The sequence below is a fragment of the Dermacentor silvarum genome, chromosome 10 (genome assembly GCF_013339745.2).
Source record: "Dermacentor silvarum isolate Dsil-2018 chromosome 10, BIME_Dsil_1.4, whole genome shotgun sequence".
Lineage (NCBI taxonomy): Eukaryota > Metazoa > Arthropoda > Arachnida > Ixodida > Ixodidae > Dermacentor > Dermacentor silvarum.
The window spans coordinates 139788063-139813219 of record NC_051163.1 but is presented as its reverse complement, the minus strand read 5'-3'; the positions used below and the strand labels follow the sequence as shown (position 1 = coordinate 139813219).

At 44.8% G+C, this 25157-nt stretch overlaps 2 protein-coding genes across 4 annotated transcripts in view; one reads left to right on the top strand and one right to left on the bottom strand.

The window, feature by feature from the left end:
- The window catches only part of LOC119430998 (protein shifted), a 281749-nt gene extending 267672 nt beyond the window's left edge, over positions 1-14077 (top strand). Inside the window, exons 8-10 of one of the 3 annotated variants that reach the window (XM_037698467.2) lie at positions 2478-2603; positions 9065-9146; positions 13393-14077. In XM_037698467.2, the coding sequence (XP_037554395.2) occupies positions 2478-2603; positions 9065-9146; positions 13393-13402 (218 nt within the window). In that variant the 3' untranslated portion in view covers positions 13403-14077. Of the gene's footprint in view, positions 1-2477; positions 2604-9064; positions 9162-13392 lie in introns of all 3 variants that reach the window. The other 2 variants (XM_037698465.2, XM_037698466.2) reach the window with 2 other exon arrangements.
- The window catches only part of LOC119431000 (5-demethoxyubiquinone hydroxylase, mitochondrial), a 52496-nt gene that overhangs the window by 18209 nt on the left and 9130 nt on the right, over positions 1-25157 (bottom strand). The gene's annotated exons all lie outside the window — the stretch shown is intronic.

Genomic DNA, 25157 nt, shown 5'->3' with positions numbered 1-25157 from the left:
GAAAACATCGCCATCTTCATGGAAGAAAGATGACCCCCCTGCTTTGTTATACCGACCCTGACAAGTCGGACAGAAAAAAAAAAAATGTTGCCTTCCTGTTTTGTGGTGCAAAGCAACACCCTTCACCAGATTAATGCGGCCCTTATCAGCAAAACCAGAAGCAGCAACCGAAGAAGGTGTAATCGCTGTTCATTGAAATTAGGAAGATCTGGAGGGAAGGCGAAGCTGAAGTTCGCAAACTTGATGGGATACAAATACCTCAACAAGGGCATGACGATCGCATACCTGGATGAAGTTCTGGCAGCTAGAAGTGCATTTGTTTTCTCGAACCCTCCGTCACCTGTCTCGGCAACCTAAGTCCAAAAGCTTACTTCCAACATTAATCCAGATGAATTAATTCAACATTAAGTCATATCAACCCGCCCAGCTTACTGTGCTTCACTGATCATAACCCAGGTCGTCCCGAGCATAAACAGCAACAACTCTGAAATATGCTTGTACGGTACGGAGAGGCGAACGCAAATAAATCCCCAGAGTGAAAAATGCACTGCGCCGGTGCGCACTGCTAGTGCCGTCTGGCGTAACGCACAGTTTTAACCGTGCACACAACTGAGCGAACTGTCAGTTTGGTTGTCAACTTGTCCCTAGAGTTAACAATTCATGACAAGAAATATTCCGCTGTGATGACAAAGTTACAGCTTGAGGAACTAATGACCGATAAGTCATTAACTGCTGAATGAAGGCCTATTCACATTATCATGTTTGGGGATATACGTAACGCCTGGGACAGCTGATGTCGCAGCACGTCGACGTGTAATCATGAGGCTATTTTCATATTTCGCACATTTTCTTTGTAAAACAGAAAAAAGAATTTCACGAGACATAGCTCACAGAAAGCAACAAAATTGTGTGTTTTAAAACAACTCTTACTTTTCTATTGGGAGTCGTGCCCTCAGTTTAATAATTAAAAGGTTCGTTAATTAATCTCATCTCATTATCTATAGTTCAATTATGAAAAAAATCATCCTAGTGGGTTACGTCACTACCATCGTTGTCAGAATACCATCGGTTGCGTCCTTGTATATCCTATATTTTATTTTTAAGACCTTGGCTAACGTTAGCTGGGACACCTTGTACACAGGAAATCACTGGCTCGAAATCATGCCCAGGACAGCTGTCTGCTCTGCAGTTAATAGAAAATGTATTATTCGCCCACTGATACTTTCCAGAAAGGAAGCAACCCGTTCGATGATCCCATGAGGGGTGCTTTCTGCCATGCCAAACAGCATGGCAACATCCCTTTCAGAAGATTTAGTTCCAGCAAACCTGCATGAAATTGCGCTGCTTCTTGCATAGACACTATTAAAAGTATCTGGAGCTGAACATTCACCTCAAGAACGACATCACATATTCTTCTGCAGTTTTTTCCGTGCATAAATTGTCCTCGAAGAAGTGAGAGCTTTCGTACTCCGCTATAATGTTATAGCACACGTCCCTGGACACTCAAAAGTGTTTTTGGAACTGAAGTAAACATTAGCACCACCTCGCAATCAAAATTAATTCTGCGCTATAAAAAATTATAATTACTCACATCACTCTCATTGAACAACTTGACGACTCCTCCAAGAAAATTGTGCACTTTCCATTACTGCCTCTGCTGGTAGCCAACTTTATCAAGATTTTGCCCTCGCTGTCATCAAACAAACTCGAAAAAAAAAAAAAAGCTTAAAAAAATTCAAGGTGCGCCAGAGTTTCCTTGCTGTCACCATACCAGTCACTCTGTGTAGTCTGCAACGCGCACGACACGCAATGCCTATTGGGTTTGCACAGCGGCGCTCCGCTGATTTTTCTGGTGCACCTCGGGGCAACAAAAAATCTGCCCCGACAGAGTGTGCCCTATTTCTCGAGGATGGCGGGTGCGCACCGGGGCGATTTATCGAGGACGAACGGGCGCACCAGTGCGCACCCGGTGCGAATTATTGAGGATGCCATTAGTGACTACGGTGTAGCGCTTCTGAGCTAGAGATTAATTCTGGAAATGGAGCCACAGAAAAAAACACAAATGAAATGACATAACACAAGCTATAACACGACGCTTGTGTCATTTTGTGTTATTTTTTTCTGTGGTTCCATTTCCAATATGAACCCATACCAGCTCTCCTAACTATCAGTTCGTCTAAGCTCGACGTCGCAGCTTTGATTCAAGCCGCGGTGACAGCATTTGGATGCAGGCGAAGTGCAAAAACGCTAGTGAACTTGGACTTTGTTAAAGCACCCCAGGTGGTCAAAATCACTGCTGTGTGCCTCAGATCCTGATAGTGGTTTTGGCGTGTAAAAGGTTTGTACTGCCACAAAGATGTGAGTTTTTTCAGCTACAACAGTGCTAGAGAGGCGTGTGATGTATGCTGTGTTGTCCCCGTTAATCTTGCACTACCTGCCACCATGAATTCGTACCAACTAAAACAATGCCAATGCAGGCAAGTGCTCTATCCCGTGCCTCAACGGCGGCCGCTGTGTTGGCGTCAACCAGTGTAGGTGCACGAGGAGCTTTGTCGGCCCACAGTGTGCCCACCGCATCGACGGCACTGCAGCTGTGCAAAGGGGTGAGTACCAGACAGACAGTGTTCAATTTTATCAACAGTCCAGTCGGAATAGTACACACACCACTACATAATTCAGAGTTTTAATTTTAGCGGCAGCATATTTATTCTGTGCAACACCACCTTGCTAGTCGATTCGACTGGAGTGGAAACGCAAGTCCATAAGAAGTCCGTTACAATGGATCCACCTACAACACGCTTTTGGGTCTAATAGACCATACTTCAGTTTGCTCTGCCTATTAGAAATTTTACTTTTAACAAACCTGGCTACGACGAACTGTTGGCTACGACAGCCAAAATTTGAGAATTTTTTTTCAAGTTAAGGCATATAATGTACCTTGGCAGCAGTGGTGACGTATGCGTGTGACAGCGCACTATGCAATAGTTGGGCTGCCACCCCCCCCCCCCCCCCCCGTTGGTACCAACTTGAGTCATCATTATGCGCTGCTGAGGTCACAGAAGGCTACGAGGTTAGGCAGCATCTGCTTAACCATCATGACCATGATCCTGGACCAGCTGTCATCATCGCTGGGCTATCATTCGCTAAACCATTCCTAGGTACGCTTGTGCCACACGTCGTTTCACTTTTTACCAGTTTTCGCAGCCACTAGTTATCACTGTTATCAAGTTCTCACTTGGCACGAGACATTTCTTGATTGTCTATTGCGAAGGGTATGATCAGAGTGTGCATGCGTCGCAAGATGTGTTGTAGCATTGTACACTTGTATAGGTGTAATTCCCGGGAGGGGAGGGGTGCAAAGTATGCCCAAGTATGCCCCCCCCCCCCCCCCACTTTTGAAAGTGGGCACCTTCTTTGGCTGCACGCTTGAAAGCCCGACAAAACTAAAGCTCAATTTTCATTCTTAATAAAGTAGCCACGTAAGCAATGCTTCTCTTTACTACGTATCCCCTGCGGACGACGACGTGCGGGATTCCCCACATACGCTTGCGTTGTGGAGAAGGCCTGGCACTGGGAAATTCCCGCCCTAACTAATGCCAGCTTGCGCTACTTACATAATGGCCAGTTTTTTGGGACCGCTATATCCGTTCAATTAGGGCGTTTTGCCGCGCCAAAGTTACAAATCATCCCTATCACTGGTCCCATTACCGTCACATTGCCAATGAATTTTGTTCGGCAATAGGTCATGCCAAACAGACTTTTCTATCGTTTCTGGTTTCCAACCCACAGTCTGTAGATACTGAAAAGAATGCCCTGCAGTTAGTTCGGTCTGACGTGCATGTTTTGCCTCACGAGTGCTGCGATATCTTGAATGATACCTTCCAATTTTTTCAGCAGTCGCAACAGCTGTGCCACTTTTATCATACGCAATTTTTCCGCCTATGGATTCTATCTTTTTTGACTGAGTGGGCATTGGCAAACTGATCAGCAATCTAAATTTAAATTCCTTCGTATTGTGGCCCCGACTCCATTAACTCAAAAATGCTAAAATGCACTGAATTGTTTTCATCCATTATTTTATCGAAGATTTTTGACCAGTCCTCACAGCTTTCTGCCCTGCCCAAAGACTGGAAGGTGGGAAAGGTGGTTCCGGCTGACAAATCAGTTGACATTCATTCTGCTAATAATTACCGGCTGCAATTTCATTAACATGCATTCCAAGTAAAATGTTAGAGCATATAAATTATCCACATCTTATTAGTTTTCCCGAGACCAACTCTTTCTTTAACAATGCACAGCATGGCTTTAGAAAATTCTCCTGTGAAACGCAACTTCTTTCTTTTACGAATGACTTGTTTAATAATGCGGACCAGAATTTTCACAGCGACTGTGTATTTCTGGATTTCTTGCGAGCTTTCAATTCTTTTTTTCACTATTTACTGATTTTCAAACTCTCCCTTCTTAATATTGACCACAAGGTATTTGCATGGCTAAATAATTTCCTCTCTAATAGGACCCAGTATGTAACCGCCAACGATTTAACGTCCAGACCTTGTTCTGTATCATCCGGTGTGCCACAAGGATCAGTACTCGGTCCCCTGCTTTTTCTCACCTACATTAATGACCTTCCTGACTGTATCTCTAATTCAACCATTAGGCTGCTCGCGGACGATTGTGCCATCTATCGCAAAACAACTAACCTTAGTGAATTCCCCTAAGTTGCATACGACCTGGATAGTGTATCCAACTGGTGCAGCAATTGGCGAATGCAGCTTAACACAAGTAAATGCAAAATGCAACGCGCCAATAGTATGCACGTCTCCTCTAGCTCTATCCCTTCTGATATATTCCCATATTCTATTAATAGTACTGCCCTCTCGGATGTTAACTCCTATAAGTATCTTGGCCTATATGTCACTAACAACCTTTCATGGAACATGCATGTTGAATATGTCACTAATAATGCTAACCGAACATTAGGCTATTTGAGCCGAAACTTTGCATCAGCACCCATCACACTAAAGCTTACTCTATACAAAACACTCGTCTGCCCAAAATTAGAATAGGCTTGTGTCATATGGGACCCTGCTCATACCAATCGCATCATCTCCCTTGAAAGCTTTCAGAACCGCGCCGCCCGTTTTATTCTCTCAAATTATTCACATAATTCTAGCATCACGTCCATGTAAAAGAACACTAGATGTGCCTGACCTGTCATTACATTGCATGTATTCTCATCTCTGTCTTGTTCATAGAATGTATTACCTTTAACCCTTCTCTTAAAAAAAAACCTTTTCACCACAACCAGTTACACCTCATCTTGCATCGACCATCAACACAAAATTGAAGTGCCATCTTGTCGAACTAATTTATATCATTCTTCCTTTTTGCCAAGAACCGCCAATGAATGGAACCGCCTTCCCACCTCCACAGTCTCCATTTGCGACACCACTAACTTCAACATTGCCGTTCAAAGTGCCTTATAGTTTACTTTTTTTTCATTCTTGTCCTGTAATGCAAATATTGTATATTTTCACCACTCCTTTCTGTTGTGTCTACTAGGCCTTGAACGTATGTATAATAAATAAATAAATAAACCTGCGGCCTAGGCGGAGGTCCGGATAAAGTAGCATAATCAGCTGAGCCCAACGATTGGTGTTGTGCCTTACGGCATTTTTTGCGCTGTTTCCCTACCGAGTATGTACTGACTAGCCCAAGCCTCTACGGTCATGAAATTGTTGGATTGTGAAATGTTGGAACTGTTGGAACGCACTGGTTACCGAGATAGACTGGTGACAAGGACCAGCTTGGCTGAGTAAGGACTCGGAAAAATGGCCAGCTGTGAAGCATTCAGAGCCCCAAATCAACGACATCCTAGGGATAACAGCGACAAATCGAACGACGCTTCACTCTACAGGAAACGCATTGCAGTTAACCCCACTGCTAGATGCCACGAAGTGCCTCTCCGTGTCACAGCATGGGTGCAGCGCTTTGTCTCCAACGTTAAGTGCAAGATTAAAAAAGCTGGAGTTATCTCAGCTGAAGAAATATTGGCTGATGAGAGATATTGGATCTGGCAAGTTCAAACTTAATCGTTTCCCGAGGAGAGGAGTTGGTTGCTGGAAAGGCAAGGTCCGCCCAGTAAATCATGGGTTGCACAACTACACCCATTTCTCTACGAGAACGGGCTTCTACGCGTCGGAGGAAGACTACAGAACCTCACAGACAGCCGAGACATGAAGCATACATTGCTACTTCCAAGTCGACATCGTTTCACCGAGCTGGTATTTGCGGATGCCCATCGTCGAGTCATGCATGGAGGAGTAACGGCGATGATACACAACGTACGCGAACGATTCTGGGTCCCAAGAGCACGACAAGTGGCAAAGAAAGCAATCAACCGATGCCTGCTATGCATCCATTTTCGCACTACACCCACTGTGACGCCGTACGCGCCGCTTCCAGTCTGCCGGGTGAAAAGATAAAACCTTTCAACACTACAGGACTTGATTTTGCCGGACCATTGTAGACGAAGTCATCCGAGAGCTCCAACAGGAAAATGTACATCGTACTTTTCACATGTGCAGTAACAAGAGCATTGCATTTGGAACTGGTCTCGGATATGTCTTCACCTGCATTCCTGTTGGCATTCCAGCGTTTCATTGCAAGAAGGGGACTCCCAAGTACCATTTACTCCAACAATGCCTTAACCTTTAAGAGAACATCGCGGGCGCTACAAAAAATATGGAAAGTACTACGACAAGACGACTTCCAGGCTTACATTGCGAACCAAAGAATTCAGTGGAATTTCATCGTCGAAGCGGCCCCATGGTGGGGAGGCTGGTGGGAACGGTTGGTCGGAACCGTAAAAATGGCACTCCGCAAAGTTTTAGGTCGAAGTTGTCTGTGCGCAGAAGAACTTTCAACTATTATGATTGAGGTTGAAGCGGTGCTCAATTCACGACCTCTAACGTATTCTGATAATCAGGCAGGCAAGCCTGTAGCCCTCACACCAGCGCATTTCCTAGTGAGCCAGCAACTTACGACTTTACCAGAAGGAAAGACATTATCAGACCGAGTAACCAGCCACGATGGCAATGACTATCAGTGACGCTTTCAGCATGACAAAAAATGATGAATGACTTCTGGAAGCGATGGAAACATGAATACTTGCTGCGACTGGCATCGGCTCATCGCTCACCCACGCATCACTAAAGAAATTTAAAGGTCGGCGACATCGTAATAGTCGACATTCCTAACACGCCCAAGTTATTCTGGCCACTAGCCCATGTTCAAGAGGTGTACCCAGGCGCCGACGGATTCGTGTGCGCCTGTTTATTCCGATTGCAGGGAGGTAACGTCTTCAAGAGGCGAGTGCAGAAGCTACATCGTCTAGAACTAGATGTCACCACATTTGAGGCCCCGGAGGACGTCGGAGATTAGTAGCAGACGACGAAGAAAAAGAATGGATCGTGGGCTGCTGCCTCTGCGCCTGGCGCCAAGAAGTGCGCGCACCTTTATCATCATCATGATACCTCTTGTGTTCGTCTCTCGCCATTAAAGGCTTCATTGAGTGTATCGCGGCCCCGTCTTTTCTGGCAACGCGACCTGTAAGTGGCCGGCGTTTCGCAACATCCTTGTTTACCTTGCGGCATAGCGCTGACAGCTCGTCCCTTGCGCTGAACAAAATGCGTGTGCCTATTTTTCCGGCGCCTTTTTTAAACTATGCGAGACCCCATGGAAATAGGGTATGACGGTTGTGCTCGCATTAGGTCCCTTGTCCTGGGCGTCGCGTCCTGCCCTCCCTCTGGTCAGGATCACCAAAAACCTTTCTGAAACATCCGTCAGCAGAGCCATATAGGGTACCCAGCCTGGATGAGCCAGTGCACTTTGTGCATGAAGCTGCTAGCCACCCGGTGGTGGCATGAACGGGTCACAGCTGCTCTGAGACATGAGACGGCACTGCTTCCTTTAACTATTTTTTAGTGCCTTGTCTGTCGTACTCACTTCGTCCCATAGACGGGAACCGTTTGTTCCCGTCCTAATGAATACTTAGCTTCGAATATCGAATTGAATAATGATATGCACATGCATTTATTAGCAAGTTGGGTTCATTTCTTATGTTGGAACATTGCAATTACATTGTCAATGTTAAGAACTAGTAAGCTGCTATACTAAAACATTGTGTATTTGGCTCATGCTAACTTGGAAAATTGAGTAATTCCCACTAGCTGTCCTCACCAGCCTACATTTTTGCTACCCTCACGGCCGCTGCATCTTTTCGTTGCCCCGAGGAAGCATGCAATGCATTTAAGCGGACTGGCAGGCCAGCGTCCAGGGATGCAGCAGAAGCTCAAAATAAACATTTTTTTCTCACCTAAAATAAGAAGTACTCCGATTAACCTTTCAGGAATATATCTTATTTGTACACCCTTCCAAATCAAAAAAGTGCGTTTTTATTTGGACAGCATCAGCGATCTACATATAAAGTACGTCATCTACTTTGAAACTACCTGCCCATCGACTTGAATACTTTTTTTTTTACATGCTTACTGCCAATTATCCAGCGATGTGATGCAGTTGTATTGTGTCTGTAAAACTTCTAGAGTTTTGTAAGAATTGGCACAGAATTGCCGCATTGCTTCACCACAAAGCACATTGTGGGACAGAGTAGTGGCCACCAATGGGAGGGAATAAGAAAGCGCAATTCCTTTACAGGCAACTGGCAGATTTTTAAGGCACTCCGTATAGTATTGTGTTTTTGTGGGTGTTTTTCCGCAACCTAGCTTTCGCCCACTACAGGAGCATTGAAATCGCTCTAAGAGGCAGAGTAAACCTTTTCTAGCAAAAATAGTTTACGAGGGCACCAGAACGATAGGCCACAATTTTTTGGAACAGAATGGCAGAAGGTCGAGTGCAATGTCTGCGACGTCTCGCGAGGAATGACCCAAATTTGTTTGATGCTTATGAGCTTGGAAAACATATGCTATAGTTGTTATGACAATCTGTGTCTACAGTGCAAAAAAGTGAGAACGCAATCTGTGTGCTGTCCTCCTTGTTGCAGAGCACTGCCAGCGGCGCTGTGTGCATGGCGTCTGCATCCGGCACAACCGGTGTCTCTGCGACGAAGGATTCTTTGGCCGCAGGTGCGCCAGGCGTAGGTACACCAATGCTCTCAGATGCATTGCTGCTCTCACAGCTTTCTGCCATTTCAAGGGCTGCCCTTGAAATATCCCAAGGCATAAAATGCAGCGGACAGGCATGAACAGCAGCAGCATGGATAGCAGCAGTGAAGAAGGCTCCATTTTTTTTTCACTGATGCAGTCTCAATCTGCCACTGCTATCCTTTCTTTAGTCATCACCCTCTGCTGGTGAGGTGCAATGGTGATAGTACATGCAATGGCACAGTGAAGACGAGGACGTAAAGACACACAGAATGTGTACCACAAGCACAAATTTTCAACTGTGTTCATTTTGGACACGGCATACATACGGTGTGTACCAAAACCCATCTCGTAGTGTACAGTTTCCAGATGGCATTTGTGGTGCACATTTTGTGAGTCTTAAAATTCTTGCTTCTTTTGTGCCATTGCATCTATCATAGCTTTGTACCAACTAGCTCAAGCTGAGTACTAATACTAGCTCAAATGAGTACCAATACTCATTTTCAATTTTTTCGGGATTAACCAGGCAATCACGGATACAAAATACTAAACTGAATAATGTGGACATAAAAATTTGCTGCAAAGTGCAATATCTTTAAAGCAGTACACTGAACACACACACATATAATTATGGAAACTACCACACGTGCCTTGCAAGGATCTGCAAGTGCCTACACTTCGTACTTATCACTTGGCAGGTTGGGAAAAGCAAGTGATACACTAAAGTTGGGCCCCTCAAATCTGACATTTACATTTCTGTGACATCGAGACAGATAGTGTTGATGTTGTTCAGCAATAATGATGTCGCTTAAAGAGCAAACAAGAATTTTCTGTCTGCGCTTGTGTGCGTCTACAGCCACAGGAATACAGCGAGCCAGTCTATCGTGATCAATTCACCTCGTGGGACAGTGGTGAAACAAAAATGGTTCATAAAAACAAATACTATTAGTATTATTTAAGCTGTGCTCTGAAACCTTTTCTTGGGTTTAAACGGCTTACACTGTCATTTACACAAATTAATGACAATCTGAAAATGTTGTGCCAGCACTTGTTCAAATGCAGGCCACTGTGCACTGCACGCAACAAAACTGGGCAAGTTCGGACTTCTTGACAAGAAAAAAAGACAATGTTTCGAAAACGTTTTGTCTAGAAAACAAAATGTTATGCTCACACTGTCAATACTAGCATGCTATTTGACTGTTTTATTACCTGGAAAACTAATGTGCGTAAGTGAAAATAACTCCTGCTTGGAGAATGTGCTGTCACCATATTTCAAAAAAAAAAAAAATTTTCGATCTTAAGATTTTTGAATTAGTCTGTGGCTGCCTTTTAATCCACAGGTTCTTGCTAAACAACAAAAAATGGAAAATATTATGTTATTGATAAAAAATGATGTATATACTGTTGATGGGGGTGAAATGCGAAAACACCCGTGTATTTAGATTTAGGTGCACGTTAAAGAACCCCTGGTGATCCAAATTATTCCGGAGTCCCCACTACAGCATGCCTCATAATAAGATTGTGGTATAATTTTTTTTTGTAACCTATAATACTGTTATGCGAATGGTCATTACCTGGAATGGGAAAAGAAATAATGCAGCCAATCAAGCAAGCTGGGTCAAGAAGTACTACAGCACTTTTGAATAATTACAGCAAAAAAACAAACAAAATGTCCAATTTTTACAGTGATGATTCAAATGAAACATCATAATATTCAAAGTTGATTGTAATCATCCTCTTTCATTGGCACAGCCTAATATGTAAGGAAGGAGCGCATAAACTTTTAATGAATAATGATTCTTCATGCAGAGCTCATCATTGCTTGCAAATAAGAGATTGCTGAGAGTTTTGAAGGAAGCAAGGAAGTTTTTACAAGGATCATACAGAAATGTTTGCTAGCAGATGAAAAACTACCTATGAAACCTTTTCAGTGTCTGGGGGTGCTGAAAATTTTAACATTGAAAAAATATTCCAAACGTGATGACATACCCTGGCTGCTCATGTTGATACACGCAAAGCAAACATCTTACTATGTATTTCCAACATTCACAATGTCAGATTGTCAAATTGTGGAGTTTGACATTCCAAAACTGCAGAGTGGGTCAGGAGAGATTCTGCAGCATTGGGCTCCGAATAACTTCGATGACCTGGGGTTCACTCAAAGCGTGGTATGCGAGGGCTTTTGGCATTTCACCCAAGGCTCTGCTGTTCCACAGTAGAGTTTAACCACATGTTAAGCAGCCAGCACATGATTTATTTCACATTTTAGGCCATGTGGTAAACTTGTGTTCACAAATGACATTGCCAGAAAGGTTCTACCTTGAAAATTTATTAGTTTTGATTGTGTACCATATGCACTCTAAACAACACCAAGTTTCAGTATTTGGTTGAAGGCAAGCAGTGTGTGAATACAACAAGGAGAATTAACTGCATCAAATACGGATATTACCTCTGTCAAACGGGCAAGTTAAGTGCACTTACGGGGATGCGCTTCGGGACCTAGAGTGACAGACACATTAGGCTACGTGGTTCTAAATGGGAAAACAGCGCACTCGCAGTAAAAAAGGCAACAGACTACGAGTGCATTTTGTGATAACATAGATTAAAACGAAAAGTATTTCTAAAAAGCGGTTGTTTTACGTTGTATTATTAACAAAAAACAAACTTTGTTTTTTCAACAAAAAACGAAAAGATTTTTTATTGTAAGAGTGTGGCAAGTGAATGCCGGCCAAGAAAAATGCCTAGCCAATACAGAACGGCATAGCGGTGTGCAACGAGGCGGCATTTGATCCTGCTAGAACAGAATATGAGCTCGTTTTAGGCTATTATTTGTGTGCAAGAGCTGTTCCACCACTAAAATAAACTTCTGTGTCCTTTCTTTATGCATTACATTTTGTACCATTGAAACCGCTGGCGGCGAGGCTACGTACTCGGTCAGCAAAGTGCATTTCGTGAACGCACTTCGACCGGAGTACTCTTCTGCGAGTAACACTCCACTTGCGACATTTAAATTTGGCAAAGTACACTTAAACCGAGTGACACTCTCCGTAAGTGCACTTAACTTGCCCGCTTGACAGGGGTATAAATGACATGACATCTGGAATCTTGCATACATTATCAGGACATAATCTGATAATTATGATGGAGAAGACCAGAACCAGAAAATATATCTTTCTACCACATTAGCCTTTGCAAATTAATTATTTTGCACTCAATTAATGGCAGCACCTGGATATGGCACAATTTTGAGAAGATCAATTAATTAAACTAAAGCTTGTGTGACCATGCTTCATATCAGTGGGTTTGCTATGCCTATAAAGAAACTGAAAATGCCAGATATGATGCGAAATCTTACAGTGAAGGAAATGTTTGTTTGCTTGCAGCTCAAAATGTGTACTACAGTTGCAAAATCCTCAAACCCTAAGCAAGAGCAACTTCAAGTGGCAGTTTTTCACAATGTCATACCTGATATGTATTTTGGCCAGTGGCTTCACTCGGCTGGCTAGCCAGTCGTGCCGGCACGCATGCCGTGTGTGATTCACATGAATCATAGCACATTGTTTTGCAAGGTTTCTTTTTGTAATTAAGCATTGTTCGTGCACTATGCATCGGCACTGCAAGACACCAATTAGCCAGCAATTAGCCGTCTCCTGTTTGGCCAGTCTGGCCAAGCCGGCTGCTTAGCAGGAGAGATGATTTTGATGATGATAGTGAACATATCTTAGTCTCGATTCAACTTTGCTATGACATTTATTAAGGATTGAATATATGCACTGAAGTTATTTATATGCACAGCACAGCACATGTCTGCATTCTGTAAAATTTCACAGTTGCAAGATTGGCATGCCTACTTTATCAAAGGAGAAGGTTAAAAATAAGTGCAGCAATGAAACGTCACTTTGGCTACAACCAAAATAACCTTTACACTGCTGCAAGCAGCTGGTGGTTCTCACCTCAAACTTCGTAAATAACAGCCTCCAAATGGTACCTCAGTAAACTACCACATTCTGCTGTCGCACCTGGGTGTTTGGACATTCTCATTGCTCGCCATCATTTCGGGTGTGCGGTAATGGTACAATTTTGGCATCAAAAGTGTTCATCTCTGCAAGTCAGTGTGACACACTTTCAAATGTAAAAACATTGCATGGAAGCTGCTATCCACTATAGAAAGGAAGTTTTTTTTTTTTTTTTTTTTAAGATTTCACAGTCCTCCTACTTCACACTGCAGGTATACCTAGGAGAAAAGAACGTCGGAAGAAGCAATTTGTCTGAAACCTGCTCATTTTGAAGACACGGATATCAACACTCGTGCGCATTGCAAGTTCCAAGGACGATCAGCTTGACAACACTGCCGTGCCAAACAACAGAGTCACACGTGGGGCCAACCGAGGAACCATCTCAAGAAGCCAGTTGATGCAGGCATTGTGTAGATATGTGCTGCACTCGTCTTACGTGCACTGATTTTTATATCGATGCACAGGAACCACCACACAGTGCACACCACAGAAATGACAGGGTGGTTTTGTAGTGGCTTCCGGCCAGACAAGCAGCCAAGGTGATGCACAATAGTGACGTGCTCCAGAGCAACATGTGCCAAGCAACTTTGCTGTGATCCTTCTGCGGGCGAGGACCGAGGACTTGGTGCGACCAGAGTGGGAGGCCACCCGACTTGCCCCATCTAGTCCTGCTTGAAGCAGTGGTACCAGCAATGTGCGTGTGTCCACTGCTCAACTCTGATAACTATTTATCACAAACAAGCTTCGAGAAGGCAACGCACAGGGCGGCTCACTCAGTCCTCTATTAACTGTTTTTAACGTCCTACAAGTAAAACCCAGTCTACGAAACTGAACTGTGAACACCGTGGAAAAATTTAATTGGCCAACCGAGCAAAAATAAAATTGTTATCCCTTCAACTCAAGGCTGTAATCAAGTTCTTCTCACAGAAAAAAAAAAAATCCAAGATATTCATTACTCTGTGATGGACATGTGCCAATCATGTTGCATTTTTAAGCAATGCTGCAGCCTGGAGATTTTCACACTGTGGATATGTGGCACAGCCACAGACTTTGAAGGGCATCAGCCCCACACAAGTGTGGCTCACTTTGACTTTATCCACTCGGGCAAACATGAACAGATCTCAATCGAAGACCATGAACACTTGCCATCACAAAGCCAGCAAACAATTCGCACAGTGTGTCGGAAACTTCTGATAATGCGACCACCAACACAAGTCACACGGGAACACAATGCGCATAAAGTCACGAACCATTTAGGCGCACTCTTTGCACTTGCAGGAGACTGTTTTGATTTGTGTGTAATAAGGGCTTTCATTCTATAGGATTTATACTTTTTTTTTATTTTACTGCAGTAGGATCAGCTCTATATTTCACTTTGTTTCTTTTCACTTCTGTATTTTCTGTGTCATTTTATTTTCAATGTGTTGCTCCCCCCTGCCTAAAGTCTAGCATTCAGACTGGCAGTATTTTCTTAAATAAATAAATCATTTGATGTGATAGAACAGTCCTTAGAGTCCTCAGTAAAACAACTTCCAGCGTATAATAATCAAAATTTGCTAGGTGCCCTGGTGAGGGGCCCTTGAAGATGCACAATGTCGCTAAAGAAACAAACTATTTAAAAATAGCAACAAAAGGTGTTTACTGTGCCATTCAGCCAGCAGCTCCCCCATGAAGTGCTTCTCATCGCAGATATAAAATTTGTGCCGCTTGCCGTACTGTTGTCACCAATACACGGCAGCCACAGTCGAGAGTCACTTCTTGGCACTTGGGCACAATTGGAGCTGCCAAGAGCCTTTGTTGCTGCACTGCACTATTTTCTTTTGTTCAGTGGACATTTGCAATCATAGAATGGCCACATTATTAAAGGACGTCGTCTCACAAATATACTGCAAGAGTTTTTCAAAGTCTTCAACTCGAGTTCCACAAGCGCGGTGGAAGCTACATAGCGGAGCAGCCAAGAGGGCTCATCACGTCACCCCATGGCAGCCACAATGCTACACAGCACGCCATCTTGGAGGCCAGGCGCAGCAGGTGCAGCTACCCGTATTTGTCATGTGTAGACCAGCAGTGAAATGGGGTTGTTCTGGCTTTTTGAGCTGACCAATATTTTTTTTTCATTTATTTAATTAAAATGAGCAATAATTGTATTAATGAGAATGCTCTCGCGATCACAAAACCAGCCAATAGTGTTGATGGGTCCAGCTGCTTGCAATGAAGCTGCATGATGACATTGTGGAAGCAAGAGCAAGTGATTTTTCGCTGTTTCTGAGACGAGATTGTAAATTCTCTGCAGCATGCAGTGCAGCAACAGTTGGCTCAAAGCAGCCTCTATGGCAGATTGGCAACATTTTCTTTATTATGTCCAAAACGTGTTTAAGGGTGCCTTTAAGGTAAACCTCACTAGTACACAATGCACTGCTGCCACAGTGGAGAATTCGCGCAAAGGCTTTTTGAATGACATGGGTGAGAGAGCACCGCACGCACCCAACATGCTTGCAATGTGTTAGGGGCTTGTGGTGCAAACCGTGATGGTCACCATATTCATTACCACCACCACATTTCATGGCCCAATGATGTGGCACACTAACAAGTACAAATAGAGATGCATTTTCTCTGAAGCAGGTGGGAGTGCGGAAACACAATTTTTCTGCGCTAGCAGTTTTGCTCAGCCCATACCAGTCAAAGTTAGTGGCCTGTAGCTCAGTGGAGAATAAAAGGCCGAGGAACCAATCCTTCCAAACAGCTCGCAATGTAACAACTAAAAAAAAAGCCTCGCATGCAATCAAATATATTGCAGTACTTTTCAAGAGCAAGAAGTTTCCAAAGGTGAACTCGCCAAGCGCAAATATGAAAAAAAGATGAATGACGAGCCTGACTTGTTCAGCGCTGTTGTACTTTTACTGCAGCCTTCAAGACGGTTTGGGCTCACCCTGTGCGTGCGACCGACACCAGGTGGTGCAAGGAGCCTGTTTGTGAACATTGTTTTGTTTTCTCTCTGTGTTGCCAGCTGTCTATATTAAAATGTCATCCTCTAGGGAACAAGTGAAGGCTGAAGGCCCAACCGCATGCACGTGACATTCAAGCGACAGACACACCCTGGCGCTGTCGTGTCGCGACATGGAGCAACCACATGAACGCAACATTGCGAAGAAGAGTAGCGACGGATTTACATTGTTATGCGAATAAGTGCTATCGTGCCGGCATAATCTCAAACGTATTAAAAGGTAAACGTTTTATCTAGATCTAGGTGAAATATGCTATCATCCCCAGTGGAAATCTGTCCCATGCCACAAATGTAAAATGCCGTGGCGCCATCTGGTGAGCCTTCAAACACTTTCTCAGCTCTTGGTGGCGTGTAAGGCCTAACAGCGTCAAAACAAACAACCGATCTCAATAATAACGACAAGAGAACACCGATACTTTGTCCTCAGCTAGAGATGAGACGAAGTGATGATTGATTGCACTATTTATTTTTTGCTGCCACAGCAGAGAGCAAATTGCAAGAGCGAATTCAGATCGAAGCGGGCCGACTGATAGCTGCCATCATCATCAGCCTCTATTTTATGTCCACTGCAGGACAAAGGCCTCTCCCTGCAATCTCCAATTGCCCCTGTTTTGTGCTAGCTGATTCCAACTTGCGCCTGCGAATTTCCTAACTTCATCACTCCACCTAGTTTTCTGCCGTCCTCGACTGAGCTTCCCCCTTGCCTTGGTATCCATTCCGTAACCCTAATGGTCCACCGGTTATCCATCCTACACATTACACGGCCTGCCCAGCTCCATTTTTTCCGCTTAATGTCAACTAGAATATTGGCTATCTCCGTTTGTTCTCTGATCCACACTGCTCTCTTCCCGTCGTTTAACGTTAGGCCTAACATTTTTGGCTCCGTCGCTCTTTGTGCGGTCCTTAACTTGTTGCGCAATCGCTGTCCCCAGCGGATGTCATCGCGCTGACTTCCTGGCGACAAGCGATATTTTCTGGCTGGCCAGACACCGGCGATGCGACCAGCAACAGCGACGGATCGCCCTCCGCGACGGCAACACCTGCCGCTCATCGCCGTCGCTAAAAAATCGCGTGCATGCGGTTGCGCCTTTAGCCATACTAATGAGAACACAAAGTGCGGCGATTTAGAGGGGTGAGTTTCTTCAAGTGACAACAATTTTGCGACACAATGCATCGTATTGAAATATGTAAATAAGAAAAGCCAAAATGTGCAGTGAGAACCACCTGTGCGCAGCAAACAAACATTTTTTTTGCCCTGATTCACTTTGTCTCGTATTCATACAAACTTGTTGCTTGGTCTTGCTTTATATGATCAACAGAATCGTTTGCATGAGAAGAGAGATTCCATTTTTCACGCATTTTCTTTTTTTTAATTTCTGCCCCAGATGCCAGCTTTTCAATGGAGCAAGAAATACAAGTAGATGAATACAGTGACAGAGTATGTAGACACATTGTGAGAACAGAAGCAAGCATCCCTTAGGATATTGACACAGTTCCCATAGGCACCACTCGTATCGCAAAGCTCAATACATTTGCCACTGCGTAACTATCATGAATTACGAGGTAGCCCTTTCTATGCACTGCGAGCTTTGGGACAAACATTCTTCATGGCATGTCTTGGTGGAACAGACAAACAGCTTCTTGTAGCAGAACAAATGTCCATTCGTGGCAGGTATAAGTAAAGGACACATAAACAGTACAACTTTTATTTCATGCAATCGCCCCCAGCGCTTTAAATAAACAGGAAAAACTAAAAGAAAGACGAAAGGACAGGTAGGACCCTAGCCTTCAATTGATTACATGAAAAGGTGTGGGTTTATAAAGAAACATTCAGCGATCATGCGCCCACAGACGGGGGAACACGCGCATGCTTCAAGCCACTTGTCACCGATGCATGGCAGGCAGGCTTTGATACAGGTAATCGCGTTCCTTAATTGACAGCGCGATAGAAGGTGTGACGACACATTTATCGTTTTCTTTTTGAATTCAAAAAGCTTCAAGAATCAGACGACAGCACCAGTGGCGTAGCCAGAAATTTTGTTCGGGGGGGGGGGCTCAGGTTGCAGCGCGGCCTCCTCCATATAGAATTTGTCGAGGGATCAAATACATAAATAATCACTGCATTGCCATTACCATTATATATTAGATGTTGCAAACGAATTATTGAATGCTATGCAGTATGAACACAAGCAAAATATGTATATTTTTAATAAAAAGTATATTCGTATGCCCCCAAAATTGTGGCAGAAATAGCCGATATTAATGCTTCCGTGTTTTTTTTTTGTCAATTTAATAAGTGCAGGAAACATCATGCGAACTTGAGAACTATATCAGTTCGAAAGCAGCGAGGCAGTGCACGCAGCTGATATGAAAAACGTAAAAGCCATGAAATTAAAAAGTTGAGGAGAAATATTTTGATGAATCTATGTCATTCAAGAACCTTGTTTACATTTTTGTACATATGCAACGGCCAGGGAAAGACCTCAATGACGCTGTCCTTCGTTGCAATGGATTGCGCAGGAGCAGCTGTTACTGGTCGTGTATTGTGAGTAATTGCACCGAAATTATAGTCACAACGGTGAGTACATATAAAAAGCAGGAGTTCTGCAAAATATACATTAGAAAAGCGAAGATAGAATGGAATATACAAATGTAAAGATACAACTTGATAAATGGCAAAAAAGTGTCGCTGGAAAAAAAGTTTGCTGCTTGTATACACAAAACCTCGCAACAAGATATTTAAATATACCTATAAGTCTCCAATAAATCTATGCATCTCAGCAAACACCACTGTATATAATGCGTCAAACAAGAGAAATAAACATTTGCGTAGTCACAGATAGTAAACTTTACGCATAGAAAGACAGGCGATCCAGGCAAGAACAATACTATGATCGCAGAAATCGTGATGTGTACTTGGGCCATGCTGCGGCAACAAATATTCTGCACCCAAAATTAAAGGAGGGTATTGCTTTGGTTCAAAAAAGAAGTAAAAGCAGGTAGCTATAAAGGAAAGAAAAGGCCAAACGAAAGCCACAGATTATGCGGCAAGCTGAACTACCCAATATCCGAGTGTTTGTTGGGAAACGCCGCATGGGCCGGGCTTTCAATGAGCAAGGTCGGCCAAAATTGGTTATTGATGTCCCCGTAATTTTGATCATGATGCTGACTGTTAGAATAAACGGCGAAAATTTCTGCGGTTTTAAAAGCTAATGAACCAGTGGCGTAGCCAGGGGGGGGGGGGGTTGGGGGGGTTCAAACCCCCCCCGAAATTTTTTCAGCAACCCCCCCCCCCCCCTACTAACCCACCCTTTGTTTTCGTCGCTTCGCGCTGACATAATTCATGAAACCGGTGCTACTATCACAATTTAATTCCTGGGCGCTTCCGTTTGGGTTGGTAATTTACAGCGAATCATGTCTGCATATGGAAAAAACTGTCACGGTGTTTGTCAAGGCTTGCACACTCTGTGAAGTTTTGGGCGAGAATGTGGCGGCCGCATTCTGAAGCAACAAATGCGCAACAAATGAAGCAACAAATGCGGCAGCCGCATTTTAGATGATGGCGAAAACGCTCGACGCCCGTTTACTTAGATTTAGGCTGCACGTTAAAGACCCCAGGTGGTCGAAATCTCCGGTATACATTTCCGCCGCTTCCCTTCAGGTGCCGGTTAGGCCGCGCTCGCGCAGGATTTTAGGCTACGTTCACACTTGGTCTCGAAGCTGTAGGAAGCGGCAAAATCTCGCCTAGGCGGCAAAACAGGCAGAAAAACAGGCTGCGAGCCAAATCGGTCTCGGGCCGATTTTTTCGCCATGGCGAAACGGAAACGCGGTGGAAAGTCGTTCTGCTTCACTGGAAGCTACACTAGCATGTAAACAACCGGACCCGGTCGTAAAATGGCACCGGGCACCAAAACCATGGCACCAAAAGTGTAGGCTGTAATGCTGATCGACGCGATCAAGAACCAGCCCTTGCTCTACGACAAGAGTGGCACTAAAACGTACTGTCAGCAATACTCGCGATAGTATTCAACGTCGCGCGACCGGAGGTGCGGCAACGAAGCCTTGGCGTGACCCAACTTCTCGCGCTTTTGCAAAGCCAGGCGAACCCACCACCGCCGTTTCCGAGGTGTCCGCGTCTTCCGTTTATTTAGTGTCCATTTCTAGAAAACAAGTAGGTAGAAGTATAAAAGCCATTTCTTCTTCCACTTCCATGGCAGACAATAGTTAGGCAGATTCCTCGTTGGCGCTCCATAATTCTCCTCGCACGTGTACGGTATGTTGCAGAAGTCGCGGGGTGCTTTTCTCGTCGCGACGATAGATTGGGAGCGTAGGTCTCACGTAGGACGCGCAGGCTTTGGCGAGCCCCAACACAAGGGCCAGCCCAGGTTTTAGCTGTGGTGTTCCCGTTGCCCCTTTGGTGTCCTGGAGGCGCCGACAATACGAAATCGATGAAATGTTATTACAACTTGTAAATAAAAGCTATTAAAGAAATATCACGCCTAGGCACCAACCTGTGACTCAGCGCTACCGCGCCCGTGTGCGGAGAATTACGGAACGCCAACGAGGAATTTACCGAAGGTCGCAGATGACACGCGAAGTTGCGTAAAATGATCACTTTTCATGACGGTACGTGGGTCAAAGAATGAACATACCGCTCGAAATAATGCGATAATGAGCGCCACCACGCCGACAAACGTACGCAGACTAGATGGATCTGGACGAAAACGGCAGCGGCGGCCGCGGCGGTAGCAAAACAAATGTGAACAACTTGGACAGGCGCGGAAAAAATTTTCCGGCCGCTTTGGCCTTTCCGCCCGCTTGCCGCTTTCCAAGTGTGAACGTAGGCTTAGTCTGCGCGAGAAACGTCTCTTGTTTGCGATTGCGCCCCTACGGAAGGCTGGTAATTACTGTTGTGTTGTTGAATCCCAAACCAGCAATTACGGAAGGCTAGTAGTTGCTGTTTTGTTGTGGAATCCCAAACCAGGAATGTACACACGAAGGGGTTGATGACAGCAGTGAAATTCCACCGACTCGCAATAGAATGCACGAAACAGACAGCCGACAAGCATGAAGTGTTGTGCGCAGTACAGCGTAAGTAAACTCTTGTTGCAGACGCTGACAGTTCTCGTCGGAGTTCACGCGTCCTGAGAAATTGTTTATGCGCACTATGCACTGAATAATACCGGAGTTCATTCCTGCATCACTATAGTACACCAATCAGTCGAGATTCTGTGAGGTACAAGGCCGCTTCCTGTTTGCACCGGCGTAAGTGAAGCAGAAATGACTTGCACGCACTACTTTAAATGCGTACACATGCCATATCTATGCTGTGCGGTGAAATATTCTGTACAATTCTGAATCTGTTGACGTAAAGGCAAATGACGGCTGCACGCTCGCACACAGCGCAAGACACAGCGGCCCATGCACTTGCCGCAGGAAATGCAACCCTCTCGTATAAGGGAGCGAGGCGACGAAAGCTTCGAAAAAAAAAATAATAAAGCCTTACGCGTTTTTGCGCGTATTTAAGTTTTCTAGCGCAAAGACAGCAGCGAACAAGTTATTGCTATGGGAGTAGGTATAGCCTGGTCACACGTACATTTTCACGCGTATAGCCGTCCTTGACTTGTGAAACGCACTTCGCCCCGACGAGGACGACGCCATCTACGCTTAACGGAAATTAACAATTAATGATGTCTTCTCCGATCGCACGGTGTCAATGATGCGTTTTCGAAGACTGGTCCATTCAGTGGCGCGATGAGAGACCGTTGCTCCAAACGCCCACTGTACCTGTCGTACTTACTGTATTTAATGAGCTTACTTTAGTTTTTACTTAATATCTTCACAAGCACACGCACACGCGAGGGGGGGGGGGGAGGAGGTAGGGGCGGTCCCATGTCTTTGATATACATGTCTAGAGTCTGCTTACACTACCGCTATTTATTATCGATCACGTGACCTAGAGGAAAGCAGAAGCTTGCCCCCCCCCCCCCCCCCGGTCGGGCCGGTGAACCCCCCCGAAAAAAATTTCTGGCTACGCCCCTGTAATGAACAGTCATACATTTTCATAATTAGGAGTTTATGAACCTGAAGGAACAGACCGTTTTACTTGCATTGACTTTTGCTGCTTCGCTATCTAAAGGACAATTACTTCACTTAGCGGGGAAGTTTAGCGAAGCGGTCAATGACTTCGGACACGTTGATGCCGACGTCTCTGTGGGCGTACTGAAGCGCTAGCCTAACCATGCGTTCCTCAGACATTGTAGAGCGCAAGTAGTTTTTTTAGTAATCTCATGTTACAAAATATTATCTCTGCGCTGGCAGTGGTCACTGGAAGGGTGACTAGAATCTGCAGCAATTTGTACACATTTACATAGAACCTGCTGTCGCAATGAGACAGGGCATCTATTCCAGTGCTACTAAAAACACTCCTTCAATGTCCTTGGCATCCTTGTTTAGGTACCTTCCACAAACAGTAAGCTGTTAGATTCCAGCAATATCCATCGTTTCGTCAGCAAGTATGGTGAAGCAGCCTGCTTTTGCATCTAGGCTTTCTTTGATAATTTCACCACAAATTTCTATAGACCGTTTTTTCATGGGCGCCGCCATTGCATAGGCAGTGGCGCCATCTATGGGCTGTTGGCATGCTGGCTTGGGCGAACGCCCGTGTTGTATGCTGTGGTATACGCTCGGCGGCAGTTTCTGGTAGATTTTTTCGCACTCGCGCGGTCTAGCATGAAATGGCGTCTTCTACCTGGGTAATGGTCCTGTGAGGTGAAGGAAGTCTGAAGTAATTAAGCGGCTGGAGTAACTGCTGGTGTTAGGGCGGACGGAGCACCCAGCGCGAGATGTGTGCGTTCGTTTGAGCTTACAATCAGCCTCGGATATCAGTTAGGTATTTCTGAAAATTCATTTCACAACTGCTACCTTACTGCAGCATTCTCAGCACTGTAATTCTAAGCTCTGGTTTAGCTGCAACGAGTAGTTACGAAACATTTGACGATCCTAACAGCGTGGGTACCATTCTGCTGGAGAATAAGTCGTGCTGTTTACTTTGACAAGCGTTCCAAGTTAATTTGTTATGTGTAGATACAGTGGGCGACTGCCTTGTTTTCTGGGCAAGGTTTCCACCGACAAATAAAATAGTTTGTTTAATAATAACCACATACCGTACAGTGTGAATCACACTTTTCGAGTGGTCGAATGACCAGCTGCAGACTGTGCGAGCGCCCGAGGCAGTATTAAATGCTGTGTTATAGATCTATTTGTTCTATACAGCGTATGGTCCAAGTGGTTCAAGCATGCGGCACGACCATGCGAAGTCTTATTGCGTCGTTATTCCGTGTTCTGTTTTATTTTGCCGCAAAAGGAGTACCCATATGAACTCTTTCTTTTTTTTCAGTCTCCCAAGTTCAGTCATTTACGACGCATTCACCCACGTTATGGAAATTATGTCCATACAAATAGCTGTTGCGATTCTCTTTATGCGATCCCCTTTGTATATTGTGCCTTACAGGGCAAAAAAGGCAATGCCGATCTAAGCACGAAGCAATTGTGTGTATCATCTTGGCTTGCCAAGCGCAGTGCTTCGCTGTGTTGAGCAAAGCCGTCGGCCTCTTGCAGGAGGCTAACGTAGACATACAATCTGATTTGAAGTCTACTAGACTTAAAATGCGTGAGAACGATGCCGGTGGCTGATGCAAATGTTTTACAACAACTCTTCGTCGAGTAAAAACCGATACATCCAACATAGTTCACAACACATACGCACCGCAGCTGATGCGCATCGCATTTTTGCACATCCAAGAGAAATTTCCAGATACTGTAGCTACTCCTGCACCTAAAGGCTACACAGTGGTTGTTCGACAACCTCTTAAGAACTGACATCCCGTAAATTGCACTCAGAACTAGCTAATACACCTCCGAATCGTTCCGCAGCGCGCGAACGGCAACACATACAGGCCGCGCTGAGCCGGCTCGCACAAGCCAGAGAGGAGGAAAGGCTCGTCGCGCGCCCTTTCCTCCTCGCCCGATGAAAAGGTCTATAATTTGGTTTTGTACATCTGGGTGTAAATACGAGGCATTACTGGGGCAAATTTACAAATGGTTCCCTCAGATATGTATCTCCACAATGAGCTCGCATGTGAAGAAGCGCTTTGAAAATACCAGTATTTCCAGCCGGGGCTTTGCTTAAATCCATAGGACCACTGTCCCTATGGCCACGGAGACCCAGACTTTGTCGCCCGCAAAAAAGAACTGTCAATAATAGGCCATTCACTTTCTTCCGTTTTCTCTTATATTACTTTGCATTCCCTGATCCAGCTGATCATTGGGCGCGCTTCCTGAAAATGGTAGGATAAAATGATCAGCTGCCAGCTGGAAGTCACAGTGATATTTAGTATTTTCATTTGCGTGGAAGATTGCGAGCGCGTGCTTCCATTTCTGGAACGGCTTGCACACGAGGGCTCCAGTGCGCGCATGTTGGCCGAAGTTTATAAGAACATTAAACCCATAAAGTTCCAGAATTGAAAATCTAAAGCACGCTTTTGGAAATGTCAGTGCACCTTTCGCGTCAAAAGTTTATGAGAACTTTATACAGTAAAAGCTCGATGATACGAATCTCACGGGGTCACGAAAAATATTCGTATTAGCCGAAATTCGTATCATCGAAACACAATTAAAACTACTGTCGAATCTCGATAATTCGAACTCGAAGGGGCCCGAAAATTTGTTCGAATTAAAAGGACGTATTTTTGAAGTATTCGTGCACCATAGCACGATGCACGAACGGTGCGAGTCGTGAAATATCGCGGCGCGCAAGCGCGTAGCAAGCGCGGGCCACGAAACTGCCCAACGCCGGCTAACGGTCGCTTCCGGATAACGACAGAAAACAAAGCTTCAGGGAGCGAGCGGGCGGCGCCGGCACACGGGTGCGGTGCGCGCGGAGACCGTCGAAGGTGAGGGAGGAGGGCGGCA